Source organism: Haemorhous mexicanus, chromosome Z, assembly GCF_027477595.1.
Source record: "Haemorhous mexicanus isolate bHaeMex1 chromosome Z, bHaeMex1.pri, whole genome shotgun sequence".
NCBI classification, from domain to species: domain Eukaryota; kingdom Metazoa; phylum Chordata; class Aves; order Passeriformes; family Fringillidae; genus Haemorhous; species Haemorhous mexicanus.
This window is the reverse complement of record NC_082381.1, coordinates 42,787,028-42,807,015: the sequence shown is the minus strand read 5'-3', so window position 1 is coordinate 42,807,015 and position 19,988 is coordinate 42,787,028. Positions and strand designations below refer to the sequence as shown.

Sequence of the window (19,988 nt, the reverse complement as noted above, 5' to 3'; positions counted from 1 at the left end):
TGCCACAGGCAACACTGCATGCAAAGCACAGGTAGGCACCAAGAAAAAGGCACCTGCATACATTATACATGCTGCTTGTATTAGGAAAGCAGATAGAATTTGTCAAACTAACTATCTTCATCAAAAGTCACTTGAAATGACTGCTTCTTTGCCAACACCAGTCTTCCAGACTGCAGGCAAGGGTTAAATAGCATTTTGACCTCATTGGTTTCTCTTTCCCAAACATCCACTCCTTCACTTTGCTTTTCATGCAAGTACATAGGCCAGATACATCAGACAGTGAGCAAGGAAATAGAATGAATGAAGTTACAGTCCTTCAACATGCATCCTCAAGTAGTCTATTATAATTCTGATGTACATTTCCAAAGTTCTAGACATCTTGTTTCCATTATTTTGGGCATAAACTTTTGTCTTAGTGAGAACAAGAATCAAGAAACTGTGAAAAACTCAATTTTTATTCAGGCTTGTGATTCAAGTTTCACATTTAGTCCATTTCCAAATGGACTAATATCAAATCAAAAAAGCAAGATGAAGGTGTTGAAACGGGGAAAAAACTCCACAAACAAAATCAATATTAAATTAGACTTGTAGTATTAAACATTAGAGAGAACACCTTAATTCTTTCTAGTGGAAAAGACATCCTTAAACATAAAGAAATTGTATTAATTTTATGCACAGCTGGTTTCCAGCCCAGTGATGCATCTAGCTGCAGCAACCACAACACATCACAGTCTCTCACTACAAGAGAAACTAGGCTCTACTCCTTTCTGACTTTATCTCCTCACAGTCACTGATGGGGTACAAAGTGCTCATGAAGACAGGAAGAGAATTACTGATGGTCCTGGCAACTGGACATGCTCTAAACTGGTGGGGTTTCACGGCACATGTGAGATCTGTTGCTTTGCTCAGAGAACGCAAGGACTTGTGTTGAAGCATGTCCAGCAGTTTTAAACATCACTGAATTCATGCATATTAGATCTAATGCCATGGAAGAAGTTCGCTTCTGTAATTGTTCCTAGACAATTTCTTTCCTTTAAATCACTGCCCAATGGAATGTCTGTCCAAACTCCAAATTAAGTAAGAAACAACTTGAAATAGATGCTGAAGCCCAGGACGTTTCTAAGTAACATGACATCTAGCATACTTTAAAGAAGAGGCACAGCTGTTCAGAGCATATGTCCTCACTTCTCATGAGCTGCAGGGAATTTTGCACTACAGGATAGCAGCAGGTGACAGTAACACTACCACTATGTTCCAAATGATGGGGAATGCTCAGAATACATCAGACATCACTCCTCTGTCACTTCTAGGAAGAGCTCCCCAAGATTTCCAGTGCTGCTCTATAGGAAACTCCCAAAGTAAATAAAACCATCTTCTTACCAATCACAAACTTACTTCTGTGTGCTACTGATCTTCTTCAAATCCTACCCAGTGGCTCTCCACATTGCAAAAGTTGAGATGAGAGCACACACACATTAAATTTCAGGAGTGAAGTGTTACCTTGCACTTTTCCACACTTTTAAAGGGAAAAAAAAAAATCTTAATTTTTCTACTAGAATGACCAGCATGTGGTCTATTCACATAATCTGGAAACCGGATGATAATGGTGCTAATGAGGAATTCACAATGGATCGATTCTCATTTGGGGCTCATTTCCAGTCATGGCTAGCCTATTGTTAAACCCTCAAAGAGAATTAGAATTGAAACACATAAATGTAGGAACAAAAGAAGGAGCTTAAAGTTTTTTTAAAATTATGCCAGCTGTTGAGCTTAGTAGACAAACTCACTGCTTCTCCTGTGTTCACTACAGCTGTCTGCCATGCTCAGGTACAGACAGACAGCAAATCTTACATAGAGCTGCTGCAGTGCTTAGAGGTCTGGTTAGTTTGCAAGGCTCTGTGATTTTTCAATAGGCCAAAAATATTCTTCCTAAACTTCCCATGCTGTACGTGCTAATCCAGGCATCTTAATCAAAGCCTTGATCAAAGTAGTTATCATTGCTCTTCTTGTATTATTTGCAGTTGCAAACCTGGTGCCAACAAGCAACATGCCAGAGGCCACATGGTAAAGAATTTTACAAGACCTGACTCACCACTAATGTGTGCCAGTGACTATTCAGATGAAGTTACATGTCTGAACAAAAAAACAGCCTTTTTAGTAACAAGGAAACTGACACCCAAGACCTGTTGAAGTAGGTCCAGGTTCATGGGAATGCTGTTTTCTCCATACTCCCAGCATTTCTGTGATAGCTTGCATGAAGACTGAGCTACTTCTCCCAGCATGGCCATGGGAAGCTCCCAGTTAAGGCAGGTGCACTGTTTTTGCTAGGCTGCCTGTCATGCATTAGAGATTCCACTGAGATGCAGCTATGGACTCTTATCTCAGTCCCTAGAAAGAAGTGGTGAAGCGCAAGAAGGCATTTACTCTTCTAGCACTGTCTGCACCTATAGAGGAGTCTCAGCTTTCTGCACCCTCAGAGAAAGAAGGCCAAGCACAAAATCTCTAAGTATGAGCTAGTTAGACTTGCTCACTGATGTTCTGTGGCACAGCCAGGATGATGCATATGGAGACAGGATGATAAATACATAGAAAGAGAATCTTGAGAGCCTATAACAAGGCTGTGATTTTTCTTCTGGAATTTTCTCTAATAATCCCTCGTTTCATTTTAAAAGAGCTCCTGTTGACAAAATGTGAGCCCCTCTAGATGAAAACCCTGCCCTTCCTCATCACACACTTCCCTTAGTTTATGCTCACTTTTGATAATATGTAATTGCTCAGATTGATGAAAACATTGAACAACACAGGCAAGAAAACAGGTATCGCTGTACCATGAGTCCAATGCTCTAGAGCATCCCTAGGAATGGATTCCAGCTCTTCAGGTCCAGTACACAGATCCTTCTGCCACATCACTCACCTAACCCTAGAGCATGCATACAAGCTCATCTTTTCAGTTTAAACTTGAATTCAGATTTCCATTTACAGCCAGAAGCCTTTTTATGACTTACTTAGATTTTCCAGGGTTCAAGGAGTAGTGGCAGCATGCTTCTGTGTAGATTTGGGACTCACCAAATGCACATTGAGCACTTTTCCCTGTTCTCATGGGTCAGCACATCCCAGCTACAAGACCTAACATGCCCAATCCCCAGGACAATTGTGTGACTAGACTCTTGTGAGAAATACATCAATAACAAATTGAATTCCTTCCTCCTGTAACACCTACTTTGGCTGTCCAAAAGGAGATCTTTTACGCCCTGAAGAAGCTCTCAAGTTACCCAGATCAGAACAGAGGCACAGTGTATGTTTTATCCATAGTGCTATGACAGCCTTCTTAAGTCTGCACACAACATAGCATTTGCTCCACAAGGAAGACCACATGGCACGTTACATCTCAGGAAAAGCAACTGTTTGCAGAAATGCCACCCATTTAAGTCTTCAGAATTCTGGGACACAAGAAGACAGTTTTCTCCCTCGCTGCCACATCATTGAGGCAGATGCATGAACTAGAGGCCAGAACCACATAAAGAGGCTGATGTCTCTGGCACAGTCCTAGGTCATATCTATAAAAGCAAAGGAAAGAACATGAGGTACATCAAGACTGTCAGGGCATAGAACCTGAAGCATTCCTAGATCTCTAAGTAATCAAGGCACTGATGCACCACATGCTTATCTCGCCTTTCAAATCACTGTTCTAACTTAAGGGCTAACCTTCCCTATTTCTCCTTCCCTGACCATTCTACAGAACAGAAGATACAATTCCTGATCCAGAAAAAAGAGAAGTGATTTTGCCAACACACTTTTCTTAAGGTAGGCCTCATATCGTGATAACGCTTTCTGCTTCCTCTCTCACCACACACCCCCACCCCCACCCCTTACCCAGCCATTTTTCATTATGTGGTTTCAAATTATTTTGACACTTAAAATTACCTTAATTTTATGGTTTGTTTAAGCAAGTTGAATTATATATTATAGTATGCATCATGCTAGGTGTTTCATACTCAAGAGAGCATAAGTTGTTCTGATCAGGGTAACTTTAGATGTTAGTCAGGGCATAAAATATCTCCTTTTGGAAGCAAGATGCTCTCTTCAAATCCAAGCACCAAGTAGGACAACAGATGCAGTTTATTAACTCAAATCTCTGCAGCCAGTATTCCTTATCATATCTTAAAATGACACAACTGTTTGTGCAACAACTTGCCTACCAGCATATCTCCATTTGAATGATGATCCAAAACTGGATCCTTCTCCAAAGGCAAGTTTTAGATGAACTCTCTGATGCAGCACACAGAAGGCTGTGGTATAGGCAGCCTTGATCTGACATTTGATTGCAAGTGTCTTGTGAAGTCTGAGGACTGGTGTTAATTCTTTCTGAAAGGCAGAGATGCCTGGAAGAGTTATGTCAACATGCACAGCTGTCAGGAGAAAGAGGAAAGGCATGGCTGTAAGGCTATAGCTAGAATAGGGCCTTCTGACTTTTAGGGGATTTTAAGGGAAAAAAATGCACACATTTTCTGCAACCACTGCCATAGTCATATCCATGAACTAAGGGAACCTTCTCTCCTCTCAGGAAAGGGATTACCACAGAAAACAAACAGACTGTTCTCCAGGATTTGACATTCAGTGCAAGCTGATGGGAGTAAATACTCAAGTGGAACTAACTTCACTTCCCCTAGCATTCCTGAGAGGAATGGATGACAGAAAGGCCTGTATATTATGATCACCAGCACTCTGACCCAACAGTGTCTCAGCCATTCACTTCTGCTCAAATGCAGCATCTCCAGCCACTGCTTCTATGCAGAGCTCTCTCTCAAGCATGAAGAACATACTACACCTGATCCAAGCAGTGATGCTTGGTTACAGTCTAGGTAAAGCAGCACAGGCTTATTTCTGTAACAGGCCACATGCCACTGCAGCAGCTACAGACTGATACCAGGGGAGAAGTAAGGTCCACCTACTACTCAGGATCCTTAGAAATCAGCTAAGGATCAGCTTAAATCAGCTAAATCAGCTCTATTGCTGTCATTGCACACTTGATAGCAGCCAGTCCAGAATCTTCAGCCAATTCCATGCATAGTCCAGGATACTTTACATCATAAACCACAGAGGTGGTATATGTTGTGTATATATACATATATAATCCTTTATACTCATGCAGTTACTCTGGGACATCAAATCTCCAACGAGGTTGTGGACAAGGCAAAGATGCAACACCTCTTCCTGTGGCTTTGGGTGCACACCCAGCCAAGCTGAGATTCCCACCACACAGCACTTCAGAAACTCGATTGCCAGGGATTCTCTCTGAACCTCTGGCAGAGATTTCCTGAAGACAGTGTAGACACAAGTGGCAATATCACAGCAGATGTGTTCACCTGACAAAAGATGATAGCTTCTTATTAACATGCATTTGTTATCAACACACTCTGCCTTGGCCTCGGGTCAAGTCTTTCTTTGAGAAGTCTTTCCAAACCTTATCATAAAGGTTGCACTTTTTTCCAGTCATCACAACCACAAATCTGGGGATTTCTGAGGAGCACTATCACCAGAAGAAACTTCAAGCTTGACTGAACCCAATTCTAACCACAGATAGCATGGGAACAGATAGAATTATTTATTTCAATAATTAATTGCAATAAATCAACTCAAGGACTGCCTGTTCTTTTAAATGAAACATCAGCTCGAACAAACTGCCTGATGACTGCAAGACCACAGAACTTTTAGGAAGAAAGGATAAGGCTGGAATAAAAATATTAGTTACTTTGGACATCACTCATTTCTATTCAGATGTAAGCTTACTTTCTCATATTGAAATCACAAGGTCTTATTTCATATGGACACCTGCTTTTGCCTAATCCTCTACTAACTCAAGGAGCACGTAGCATGCCCAAAAGTTTTAGGGCCGTATTTCAACAACCATTAAACATGGAATAACCAATAAAAAGCTGGTTTATTTTCTATCTCTCCTACAGTGCATTCCACTGCATTATGCAAATTCCTGCACTCTAGGATTAAGCCACTTTAAATGTAATCAGAAAGATTTAATCAGATTAGTCAGGCTAAACGGATAGCCATCTGATGTTCTTCTATTCATCAGACAACAAAACTAACAAACGTAACAAAGCAGTAAATATTTTGAGGTAAGTCAAACTTCAGTCAAAAGGTCTTCAGAAGCAGCAGGTACAAAATAGAATTCACTCAGTAAATATAAACAGAACCTTCAAAAACTCTCCAACAAGATGCCTTTGGATTTTAATTTATCAAGTAAAGTACAAAGGCAATACCTGAGCAATAGCAAAATCCCCACACATAAAACTATGTGCTTGAATACAGTCAACATAGCCTGATGCCATGGAGGTTTATGGGAAGACCCTCTCTATCCACATTAAGACAAAATGACTTGGAACTAAATACCTAGATCTCAAAACACTAAACATCTTCACAGGTATATCAATCATCTTCCACTTGCTCAGTCACATGAATATTCAGAACATTTGCTCTATCATTATAATCAATTAAACCCTATTTTCAAAAGTGCCTTTAGAATCTTGGAGAGCTCCTCATGTTCCCTTTATAATGACATGGAGCAGATATAACAGCTTATCAGTTGCACCAAGTACCAATTAGGCAAAAGAATATCTCGTAATTTCAATGGCTCACGAACCTACTGTCCCTTACTGCAGATAACCCATCCAGTATCATCCTACTAAATATCTCATTTGTTATGACTAATCCGAAAAAGAAGAGAGAACAAACTCCAGTCCTCAGTGCAGGAAGAAACAAGCCAATGGACTACAAGCTTAATAATTTAAATTACAAGTGCTCACCACTGCTGTATAAAGTGCAAGAAATTATTTGGACTAATATGATTTTCTGAGAAATTCCTTGACTTAAAATTAATAGATTTACACTAATGAGAAGTAACAGCTCCCAGCCCTTCTATAAGGTACTGAAAACTTCCAAGGAACTGTTTCCATGTCATTTCCTGTGTCTCTTCAGAAATGCTTTAAGAAAAGAAAAATAGGAACACTTGCATGAAAAAATGATCTTTGCATCCAACAGCCTCATCTTCCCCCACTGATTAATCTTTTCTGAGGGCCCAAAACAGGAGCTGCCAATAGAAAAGGAAAGCATACAATCAACTTAACCAGGCACAAGAGTGACTTATACCGCAAAATGAGAAAAAAAGGACCTGCTGTACAAATCCAAGGATCTGCACAAAGATATGTGTTGACTGGTCAAATCATCACAAATTAAAAACATATGCCCCAATACCTCAGAACATTTTACAGACTGCACAGCCAACAAGTAGGATATTGATCCTGATAAAGAAAATACACGGAAAATAGAGTTGCACAATGCCGGTAAAGGGGTTTAAATAGCTCAAAGGCATACAACAACATCACCACTAACCATTTTCCTACATGACAGAAAAGGAAGGACACCACCAAGAATAGCAATTAAAGGCTCACAGGCATCCTAAAGTGTCTCGTTTTGAATACTGGTAAAAAAATATCAGAGAAGCAAGGAAGGAAAGAAGCAAACTACAGAATGATGTACCTCTGCAGCCCTCCTCCCATACCAAGAAGTCCAAATCTGATTGAGGAAAAAAGTCCATTAGCAAGCTGTTCAACTGTTTTTAAGTGGAATAACACAATGTCATGCTTTGGCCATCTCAACCACATACACAGATGACAGCCTTCACATTGCCAGGAGCAGGAATACACACTCCAACTCCCATTGCTCTTATTTTTTCATCTTATCACATGACAGTACAAAACTTCTATATTTAAAAGTGAGGTACAGAGCGGTATTTTTAGGTATAATGGCACATGCAGGAAAATGCAGTGCTTCTATGGCATTTGCTGCTGCCTACCCAAGCATCTTCAGAAACACGGTTTTCCATGCCAAAGGAAAATTTCTGTTTCATGGCAGCTATAATATGCATGTGAACTGCCATGCAACTGGAGCTCACAAGTGCAACTGTCTCTTCTTACCAGCCATTATTCTCTGGGCTTCGTATGGTTCCATATAGCCGGTGTTCTCCCCTTTTCCCATTCTGTTCAACTCACTTTTGGCATCAAATGGATCTGAGTAGTCATCAGCTATCAATACCTGAAAGACAGGAAGGTAGCTGTTACTAAAGTCTCCAGTGAGATGTGCAAAGCAGAAGGCAATGACATCTTATCAGCAAATAAAAACAGCTTCACTTGGCTGCATCCTATGCTATCTTCAAAGTACAGTCTTGGTTCAGAGGATAAACACACAACTGCCACAGATCAGTTACTAAATGGTACTGAAATAGAAGTGTGCTCCTATTTATACCAGAAACCTCATATAGGCAGACTCCATGTCAAAAGGATTTCTGATTAGCACAAGCAATGGAATAACTGGGATGGACAAATTAGAAAGAGCCAACCAGTCAGCAAATTCCATCCAGTGCAAATCTTATCAGAGAACTCTGCTAATATTCAGGAAAAAAAAAAAAAGCACTCTTTCCCTTCCACATACTTCATCTCCTCTGCTTTTAAGGTTTATGAGCTACAACTGCAAATATTGCTAGAAACTTTTAAAATAAATATTCTAAGGCTACTCTTTTCACTGCATTAATAAGAAGTCTTTTAATTTTAGGTCTCACCTAAAAAAAACAAGACAAACTTCTTGGCTAAACTTAAACCCTCAAACCCATCTGTGCCATTCTTTCTCTCAAAGAAACATTATTTTTACTTATATTTTGTGAACAGAGACAAAAGATAGCAAAAAGAAATTATCTGTCAGGACGCATTTTCTTCTTCCACCTAGGAGACTAAGAAAATCTGAAAGTTAGAAAATCTCACGCTTGACCTTATATTACTATGCTTTCCTGACCACTGCAAAATCATTGTATGCTGTGTAGGTCTGATCTATAGGTTTTTTTATCATTCAGTTAAAGTCACCGGAATCATTCCTCCCTATAATTGGAGTGGTAGAGCTAACCTTTGTTTCTGGGATGTGACAAGCGGACTGGGGCAAAGGCAGAAATCCTCATATGAGAATTATTGCAGAGCACAGAGATAGTATCTTCAGCAGGCAAAAGAGTCTGAAGCAAACAAAAACAGGCAGAGGCAGGCTTCAACATCAGAATCCCTATGAAACCATAAGATTATTCAGGTGGGAAAGAACCACAAGAGATCACCCTATCCAACTCCTCACTCAAAGCAGGGCAAGCCTAAAGGGATTTGCCCTGACTGTTTACTTTATTTACGAGGGATTTTTCAACTGAGTTACTTCACATTTTTACGACAAGCACTAGTAAGGCTTACAGCACAGTGTTATTCCAACAGTTTTAATCTTTCCAACAAAGAACCAAGAGTACACTGCCAGCTAAGAGACTGAGGCTGCATCTGCTTCTGTCTCCTGCTGCCAGCATATCCCACCAGTCAGAGAAGAAAAACAGGACACACAAGTATTCACAGATCAAACACCTGCACAAGTGCCATGGAATAAATGAACACTCTATTAGGAAAGACAGAGATCTTTAAGATTAGGAAACAAAACATCTAACACACTTCAGAGTCATTACTCAGGCCCCATAGCACTGGCACACTGCAATTTTATACTACTTATTTTGCTTATTTTACTACCAAGACTGACATTTTAATTATGGGGTTTTTGTGTTTTCCTCCACTCAAAGTTTAAAGTGACTGGAAGCTTTTTTTTTGACCAGAAATCACCAGACTGACAGGGATCATCAAGAGAGGAAAAAATAGTTCCTTCTTTCATTTGGTGTCAAAAATTACTCCCTCATTATTTTGAAAAACAGTTAACACAAAGGGGGAAAGTCCCCTCCCCCCTGTCTGGCAGCATATGCCCAAGCAGCAAATCAAGTGACAGCAGCTGCACACACTTGAGACAAAGAGGACAATGTGTATCACGCAGCAGTAATTTCTCCTAGTCACAAGGGCAGTTTTATTTCCAAAAGTGATGCAGCTGAAATGCCATCCATATTGTCTTCTGCTCCAACCCTGTCAAGAGCTGCTACGTGGTTGCATGTGCTCTGTACTGCTCTCCTTTGCAAATGTTGACACATAGTACTCGCCAGTCCTTTGCATAACTGTACTAGAACACGAAACAGAAAGCAGACTTAGCACAGCTATTTGACATTTCTTCTTCTTCGTCATTTGCCCAAAGTATACTAGGAGTAAAATTATATATAAAAGATGCTGTAAAATAGGACCCTGCCTTCCCCCCCAAAAAAGCCATCCAAAAAACTCCAACCTAAACAACATTCTCAGAGCAAATACCAAACCCACTTTTCAGCACTCAGGCAGAAAGAGCAGCCTGCTTCACCGTTCCTGGAACTGTATATCTTATTAGAAGTGGATTTACAATGCTGAGCTGTCAGAGGACTCCCCAGCTGACTGTTACTGTTTCCATATATACTGAAATTCAGTAATTCCCAGCCTAGATGTAGCAGCTGGCCAGTGCCAGAATTTGATTTCTTCTATACTTGCTAACAGCTATAAATTCTCCACTTCTAGGAAGTCTCAAGTATTTCTACTTCTTTCAAAAAAACGCCAATACTTGAAAACCTCAAATGAGTATGACTGCTGGTTTTATTATACTTACTGTAAATGTCTGAACTCCTTTTGACAACCCTATTTCAGACGATTATTTTTCCTGTTTTCAGAGATCTCAAGCAGAAAAAGAGTTCCTACTCTGCAAGTCTTTTTGCCATCTCCACATAAGCTACTTTTAGCTTGATGAGCTCATCTTCCAAGTCTCTATGCTTGGTTAGACAAAGTACAGACAAAAACTTTTGATGAAATAGAAGGTTCTGAGTGCGTGAATTTTCTAGTTAAACAAAACACTTGCTTCATGACAGATGGTATTAATACACTGTTCTCATACCCTTTCATGCTATCTTGATAAAGAAAAAGTGCTGCAATGTTACACAACTATCATAGGCACATGCCTTGCATGTGCAGTGGGAGCTCTGCAGATCATGATCTTGATCACCTCCATGCCACACGGGGAAGATCCACTGTGAGAACACCATGCTGTCACCACTTCCCCACAAGCACGTAGGAGCACGTCTTTCTGTGTGACAACCAAAGTGCTCCTGTGTTCACCAGAGCTCATTAGCTTTACAGAAAGAGGCATTATGCTTGTTTATATTTCTCCCAACAACCTTTCAACCACTGCCCAGCAAACTGGTCTCAGTCAGGCATTTATTTTCTACAGTCCAGAGGTCAAGGCAAGCACAGGAGATCCCAGGTTAGGGCCTGCATGCAGTGCCCCTTCCACAGCTTTGATTTAGGGTACTTCCAAGGCAAAGGGCTAAACTCGTTCAACTGGTCTCCAAACTGATCTTTCATGTTACTGATTGACAAACTGGACAGGATGTAGAAGATAACGGACAGCATCCACTGTCTACCAATGCATCCCTCCTAGAAGTCTCAGCTAGTTAGATTATCCAGGATCTAATGCTGTACTTGCCACATCTACCCTGGACATAATCAGAGGAATGGCAACATGTTGACATAATCAGAGGAATGGCTAAAGACAGCATTAATACACAGAGCATGACCTTTGGAGCAGGACACATTTAATTTGACTCCCTGCTCTGCCAAATCCAGCCACCTTCCTCACAGGTCCTGTCTGTCAAAATGAAAACACAGCTATCAGGAATCCCCAGAAGGCAGTCATCCAGACTCCAAATTAATGAGAAAATCAGTTGCATTTGTCAGGGTTATTGTCCAAGACCTGTGGCTTATCTCTTCACAGAATGCAAGATCTACATTCTGAGTGTGGACTAGGAGTTCCTACAGCTACAGATTCCTGCTCTATTCAAGCCTGTTCTATGGCATCCCATACATATATGATACTATTTTCTACTTTTGTATACATGTAGTTGTAGTACTTCGAGGCATCAGTAACATCAAGCAAAAGAAACTTTAACACAAAAATAGAAGCGCAATTATTAAAAGAAGTCAATAAGCATTTAGAGAACACTCGCAGGGGCTCTTCCTTGCAGGTTGGTAGTTAAAAGTCAGAAGATAGAGAAAAAGAGTACAGCTCAGTTACCAGACAAGTTGACAAATTAAAAACCATAACTCTAGCTAAAAAGTTAATCAGCAGATAGAAGACCCAAAAACCCAATAATCACTCTACCTCCCAGAAAATTACATATAAGCTGAGAGTGTGGTTGGTTTATCCCTCTATTATATATTAACTAAGTTGCAAGCTTCACTGTTTATGCAGTCTTTGTTCTTCTACCGTCTTAAAAAGAGTCTGACAAATATTATCATATTAAACACAAGTTTAAATGAGTATTTGCATATACAAAAGCATAATCTGCATATGCAGCCACAGGAAGAAACCAAAGGACACAACTAAGTGCATAATTTCACAGGTATCTCTATCTGACTAAACCAAACATTTTAAAGGGAATGAAAAAGAAGGAAACAAACAAGAACTCACCACGCTGAAAAAATAGAAATAATCTCTTTTTTTAATTGAATGGAAATGCAGAAGATCAAGCTCTCTTTAAAACACCAACATTAGTACAGAACTGTTAGCTATTTCACTAATTTAGTGGCTATTGTGATTAAGGACACACTGTTCTAGAAGAATGCAAAAGGAATTATAATAAACAACATGTAGCAAAAAATCTAAAAGACTTTTCCTGCCCACCAGGCCTTTGGGGAATTTACTAGGGGATATTTACTTTAAAGATTTCTTTTTATTAAATAATATATATTATTATATTACCAGTATTAAATAATAGGATGGTTTGGGTTGGAACAGACCTTAAAGATTCTCTAGTTCCAACCTCCTCGCCACAGGCAGGCACATACTTAAATAACTGTATAAAGGCAGACCATATATTCCTCTTTCAACTTCTGTGAGTTGCAATTGAGTCCACCAATATCGCAGATAACAGCATGTGTCTATCAGCACAAATACAGAAGACAAGGGCACTTTAAACTATGAATATATCTCTGAGAATATCACAGTTAACAAATTTAATACAATGTAATGAAAATACTATATCATCTCTGAGAATTTGTATTCACAAAAGACCAGTCCCTAGCTACAGTATTAGTCACTCTAAATTATCATAGAATGGCCTGGGTTGGATAGGACCTTAAAGATCATCTTGTTCCAACCCCTCTGTTATGGACAGGGACACCTTTAGATACACCAGGCTGCTCAGAGCCCCATCCAGCCTGGCCTTGTACACTTCCAGGGATGGGGCATCCACAGCTTCTCTGGGCAACCTGTGCCTCATCACCTTCACAGTAAAGAACTTCTTCCTAAAATGTAATGTAAATCTACTTTAATTTCAAAGCCATTCTCCTTTGCTCTGTCACTATATGCCCTTGTAAAAATGTTCCTCTCCAGATTTCTTACAGGCTTCCTTCAGATACTGGAAGGGTCAGTTTAGGTGACCCCAAAGCCTTCTTGTCTTCTGGCTGAACAACCCCAGTTGCCTCAGCCTTTCCTCATATGAGAGGTGCTCTATCCATCTAATCATCATGGTGGCCAACAATGATTAACAATATTATGCGGGGTGGGGGTGGGGGGAGAGAGTTGTGTTGTTATTTTTTCTGGTTGGTGTTGTGTTGTATTGGTTGGGGATTTTTTGCAGGGGTATGTTTGGGGTTTTTTTCACAACATGATATTTTTGACAAATACCAAATTTTTCTCTTTGACCCCAAGGAACTTCCAGGTCTCACATCCCAAACATACCCTAAGCAGATGTTTCCTAAATAATTATATTTTCATGCAATATTCAGGCAACTAGATATCAGAAACATTTCTGATGTTGAAGCCTGGACAAAGCTCAGCCTGTATACAGCAGGACTGTGAAGTTTGGTCTTGATTTGTTTTCCATATTAATAAAAATGGAAGCACTGAATTCAAGAACCTGTTGGATAATCTTCCCTGTAGCCCAAGTACCACTTTTTATTCAAAATAAATTTCACAGTCTTGGAAAACATGCTAATAGAGTGATCTGCACATGGTCAGATTCCTGAAAGTATCAGGAAAAATAAATTAAGGACCTTTAATACCTTGCTACCAAGACAGAAATTTAGGGTATGATTCTAGAAGACTACCCTACAGATAAAGTGTATATAGAGCCTTTCCTCCTAGTACTAAATTTGAGTATTAGAAAGACCAACACTAGCTCTGACCTCAGAAGGAATCACAGGCCTCATTCATAGCAGTGACTTCCAAAGAATGACACATCTCATCTAAAAGGTAATTGAAACACAAACTGGGAAACGTGGTGCCTAAATTTCTCAGAGAGTTGTGAACTGATAGTGAGGTGCTGGGGGAAAAATCCCCAGTATTTAATAACAGGATTTCAAGAGCTATTCTCCCGCATACAAGGTTTGGTGCTCAGTGAAGGTGAATTTTTCTTCAGTTTTTACAAGTCCACATACTCACAGGGACAGAACTGAACTAATAACAAGTTGATATAAATAACAGTTCTTGTCTTCTTGCTCTCCATTTTCTCTCATCTATTCCCAAGCAGTAATTGAAGTCCCCTGCTATCCCATGTGTCACTGTTTCACAAAGGGCAATGAAGACCACTCTTCACATGGCAGGCAATGCATCACTTCCTGCTTAAAGTTTAAAAATGCAGGTGTACCTTTCCCCTCAAAAAGAAACAGGTGCTTCCTTGATCCATCCACTCAAGTATTTTAAATTTGAAAACATAGCTTTGAGGATTTTTCAGTAGATCTAAGAGTTGTTGAAGGAAGGATAGGCAGAACAATTAAGAGATATTGTTCCCTTTAGAAAACAAAGTTTAAAAAAAAGCTTAGAAAAATTGTATCCCATGTAATGTCATTAGCAGAATATATTTTGTAAAACAATGAAACAATTTTCCACGCTTCCTGGACAATGTACAACTACTCCAAAACCACACCTTATGTCTGTTTCCTTGTAAATAGACTGTCTAATGGTAACATTTGCAAAAACAATGACCTATCCAGGAAGATCTGCACCACAGTCCTTTCCTATCTCTTGCTAGAATCCACCATTATGCTGTTTCAACTGCTCAGTCTCATATCACTTCCTCCACTTCCAAACCATGCCTACCATACTGTTAGTTAAGGATACAACCACAGTGACACAGGGCAGCAAAGGAGTGAAAAGTCAAACCATATTGTTTGCCACTAAGCAGTGGTTAGCACAAGCAAGGACATATACAAAGGCGTTCAGAGACACAAAGATCTCTCTTATCCCATTGTCAGTGAGCCTGGGGAGCAAAGAACCTTATAAAACCAGACATTTTTTCAGTGATCCAAGAAAATACAGTGGTAAACTGGCCACGAGATCAGATTGCAAACTACAAGATTGCATGCAAACTTGATGTTTAAAAAGAGAAACACTGCTTCATCTTTTTCCTTCTAGATCCTTTCTCCTCATTAAGCAGGCTAAAATACTTGAGTTCCTATACAGTTTTTGCTGTGCCTAATTTCTCATTTAGACTTAGAATACCCTTTGAACCATAGTAAACTGCATAACCTTATTTGGCCTATAGAAGGTTTTACTGCCATATACACATTACAACAGTCCTAATGCTAAGAGTTAGTGTGCAAGTTTACCCAAAGTTGGATATGTGAAATAGTGTAATACAGATGTCTTTCCTCATCTGGACAGTTTTGAAGAAAAGTCTGCAGGTAACACGTGTGCTATCATGCAATAGTAAAAAAAGCTGCATTTATGGTGACCCCAGTGTTGTAGCAGAACAGCAAGTCCATCTCCTTGTTTGAAGGCAGTATCTGAGGAACCTTCTTACAATGGAGTTGAGATGCTTACTGCAAAGGTATACACATGATACACTCTTCCAAAAGTCTACCAATCCCTTCTTAAATCTCCACATAATCCAACTCCTTCATACTCTTTCTTGATAGTCTTTCTCTGCTTGGATCTCTTTGTGCCCAGAAGTCTGACTATCTGGATAGCTTCCAAAACTGTGAGTGTTCCAAGCAGTGCATACAGTGCAGATGCCAGGCATACTCATAACTGAACAGCCTACCACATCAATCCAAAAAATGAAGCCAAGACTCCCAAGTCTCAGGCTGTATCTAAATATTCTCCTCTTCACAAGACTGCTGTAGTCCCTTAATCATGAGACTGACATATGTGAAAAAATTGTATTTCTAGCTGCATGACAGCTGCCCTGTAACAACATAGATACGCAGAAAAACTATAACTTCCTACCTTTATGTATGGCCTTGCCTAAGCAATTAATGCACGACCAGCAGTGATGAGTTTTTTTTTTTTCTTTTACTCAAAGACAGAGCCATATAAAAATGGGAACCACATGTAGAGAAGAAGACTATTTCAGAACCAACTGTATGGAGAGGCAGCATGAAACTCTGCTGCAATGGATTAAACATGGGAATAAGACGCCAAGGTACATTTGCAGTTTAGGATCCCTAGAAATAATACTCTCCGATACAAATAACCCCAACACTGCTTACACATCTTTCAAGTATTTTCTCAGTGCACCTTGAAATACCAGCTGTAAGATTCTCTTAAATGCACATGACTTGTTCTCAGTTTAAAGATCAAATAAAATATGGACCTTCCATATATAAAAATAAGACAAGCATCTGCTCAAACCTAAAACAATATTTTACTAATCCATTATATTAATAATGTTGTATGGAGTCTAATCACTTTTATGCAAGATGTCAGAAGCTCAAAAAGCAAGACTACTTTGCTAGTCTACTGCAAAGGCACCTGTTTCTTACACATAGATAGTGTTTTCAGAATTTTGTACATCTAGTCAGCAGCTCTGCTGTCCTGAACAGTTGCCTGGTTGATTGCTGCTGCTGCACAACATTCACATGATTTTGCACTAGATCCACTCTGACTGTGCAGAATCAAGTTATTCTCAACTGCATCAGATACATCCTTCTTGCCATTCAAAATTTTGTACTATTGGAAAGTAGCAGAGTGCTTGCTTGACAAAAACAGCTAGAATTGTTAGGCTGTAGGTTGAACTTTATCGGAACTATAATGTTATGTTCTTTAGGTTGAACAGAGATTATAGTACAGCCTGGAGCTAACAATATGTACATTAATAATAATTAAACTGGACAAAACTAGCACTTTAAATATTATTTAAAAATAATAGATCACAGCTTATGGACTGCAACAACCATATTACAACACAGATGGCAGAACCAACTAAACACACAGCAAGCAGTTGGTAACAAAACAGAAAACCAGAAGTAAGAAGACCCCAGACCCCAATGCTGCTGTTTGTCCAGACTGTCACGTGAGGGATAGGGAGTTTGGATTGTAAGTGTATAATTGCCTAGGGATTTATTTGTTCAGAGTCCCTGTCTTGAGGCACTACCAGATACCATAACTGACCTGTGCCAACAAATCTATCTAATGGAGAAGAGAGATTAATGTCAAATTTTTTTTTAACACCTGTGGAAATGGATCTTGCAACTTGCAGGGTCGTCTGCATTCAGTATAAAGAATTGTTACATTGTTCTGTCTCCACTGAACAGAGATAGTGCAAAATGCTACTCATTATGAAATAAATGTCTTTTAAAGGACCCAGCTTTTAAATCTTAAGAACTTCCTATGATGAAGTATGATACAGCTGTTTTTGGGAAGTATCCCAGGTTCTTCGGCTGCAAAACCTGGCAGAGGAATGGTTAGGTTCAAATACATAAGAGGTGAAAACATATCTGAAGTATTCCTTCACACAGATACTTCCCCCTCAGTTATTACTTCATGGATTTACACACATCATGTGTATGGTGTGTGTATCACTCAGGAAGACTTCAGCTTATTTCTTTTGATCTCCTTTCATAAGTGGTTTGCCTAGTGAGCTGGTCTTAAATGAAGTCTTGCGTTTATTCTTACATAAATACAGGAGATGCCAGATTGATCCAGAATACAACCACATGTTGTTTCAACTTGCCCACACTCCCTAGCTTCTTTGTGGCAAGCAAAGAAGTTAAGCTCTCACAAGCCAGCACTAATGATGGAAGCCAATCATTTCTTCATCCACCATACTGGAGGACCTGAACTGCTTCAGCCATTAATTCTAACACACCCTGCTCTCCCTTGTCTGAAGGTAAACATCACACTTAAAGTCCCCAAAACCACCTAATTGTATTACCTACATAATAAATAAAAAAATCCACCCAACAATTTGAATTCAAAGACATCTGGAAATGATGACTCTTCTCACTGGGCATTTGTTGTAGAGGTTAGTCACCTCACTACTAAAAGGTGCATGGCAATTTGGGTTTGTCTGCTTCAGCTTTAATTGTTATTTCCACTGCTACATATCAAAACTTCCTGAATCCCAGATATAATGTATCTCTGTGGTTACTTCACCACCCTTTGTCTGAAATCTTGCATAATATAATCATGTCTGCCACCACTTTAAATCTCCGTCCCCTTTATTCTCTGAATCAGCTATTTTACAATTTTTCTTTTCCACTGGGAATTTCAGCTAACCAATCTGCCACTATCCACACTTTGCCATTTGCTCTTTATAAGTAACCACACCAAACAAGCACCTCCCTGAATCTCCTTCCCATTACAGTAACTCTCTCAAGTATGATACACAACTGAGATTTTCAGCCAGTTCTTTACTGATGACAAACCACAGAAGATATAAAATTGCTCATTGAATTCGTTGAAACCCCTACTTCTCACTTCTCCATCAACACATAAAGGAAAACAGCATTCTATTTTTGTAAATGAAATCAGAAAAAAACCCACCAAAAATATTGAAACAGTGATGCTGGAATGAAATACAAACATTTAACAGGCATTACTGGATCATTAAACACTAACATACTTCTATGAAGACAAAACTATATGGCTCTTAGTTATTTTTTTTCATTCCTAAAGTGTTTACTAGCTTATGCTATGTTACACACAGCATAAAAAACCCAGTTTTTAAAATGTTTTTAGCATGTCCGAATTCTTATGAACAGCAGATCTCTAGATTTGGGGGGTTTTGTTCCATCTTTACTGCCTTCCTTATTATATCTTTCTTAGAGAAGTTTATTTTCAATTGCTTTGTTCGGTACTGAACTACAGACACTGAGTTAACTATGTTCCTAATTTTTCTTCCTCACTGAATCACAGGTGTAGAAGAGCAGCAGCTCCCTGCTGGCCCACTATGACCCCTACTTACCAAGTTCACCTGTCAAACTCTACATTTCGGGGCTGTGAAATGAGATTTCACGTCCATTGCTGGGATAAAATAACACAATTGAACAAAAGGCAAGCTATGTTGCATAAAAATGCTGTTGCAGGGAGCCACAGTTGGCTTTTCTCAGATACATTCACATTTCCTGCTTGTCACATATAGGTCTCTCTCTCAATAATTGGGAAAAAAAAAAAACAAAAACAAATATGACCAAGGATTTTTGCCTACAAGTTTCAGAACCTGCAACAAGGGCTTGGGACCAGCATACATATTTATGACCATTACAAAGCAGCACGTTACCTAGCAACAAATACGTATTTTCTGATGAAAATTGCTTCAGTCAGGTCTAAAAATGAACAGTGATTTTAAAAAAAGAAAAAGAAATACATTCTGCCCACATTCTGCACTTGTTTTTGCTGAAGGGCGTTCCCTAAAAGAGGATACCTAATATCAATGTAGGAAATTTAAAGAAGACGAAATAGTTTGTAACATATAGTATAAAACAGAGTGACATGCTAACCTTTAATCAATCACTTCCACAAAAAAAGTTGCTACCAGTTAGGAACACCTACTAAGACAATAGAATAAATCCTAGATTTTTCACCCTATATCATCACCATCACAAGCAGATTTCTTTGGAATTCCATCTGGACAGATATAATTTATCAAGTTGTCATGGAAGTGTGGCAATGCAATCATGTTACATATTTAAACATGTACACACAGATCATTTAGACTGATAACATTCAGCACATGCCTGAAATTCCTGTGACGTGACTATTATCCTGGAGTTGAAAATGCC

At 39.3% G+C, this 19,988-nt stretch overlaps 1 protein-coding gene across 1 annotated transcript in view; it reads right to left on the bottom strand.

The window, feature by feature from the left end:
- Positions 1–19,988, bottom strand: part of SHB (SH2 domain containing adaptor protein B) — a 58,157-nt gene that overhangs the window by 36,556 nt on the left and 1,613 nt on the right. The window contains exon 2 of the mRNA XM_059873269.1: positions 7,989–8,106. Coding sequence (XP_059729252.1) covers positions 7,989–8,106 — 118 coding nt within the window. The remainder of the gene's footprint in view (positions 1–7,988; positions 8,107–19,988) is intronic.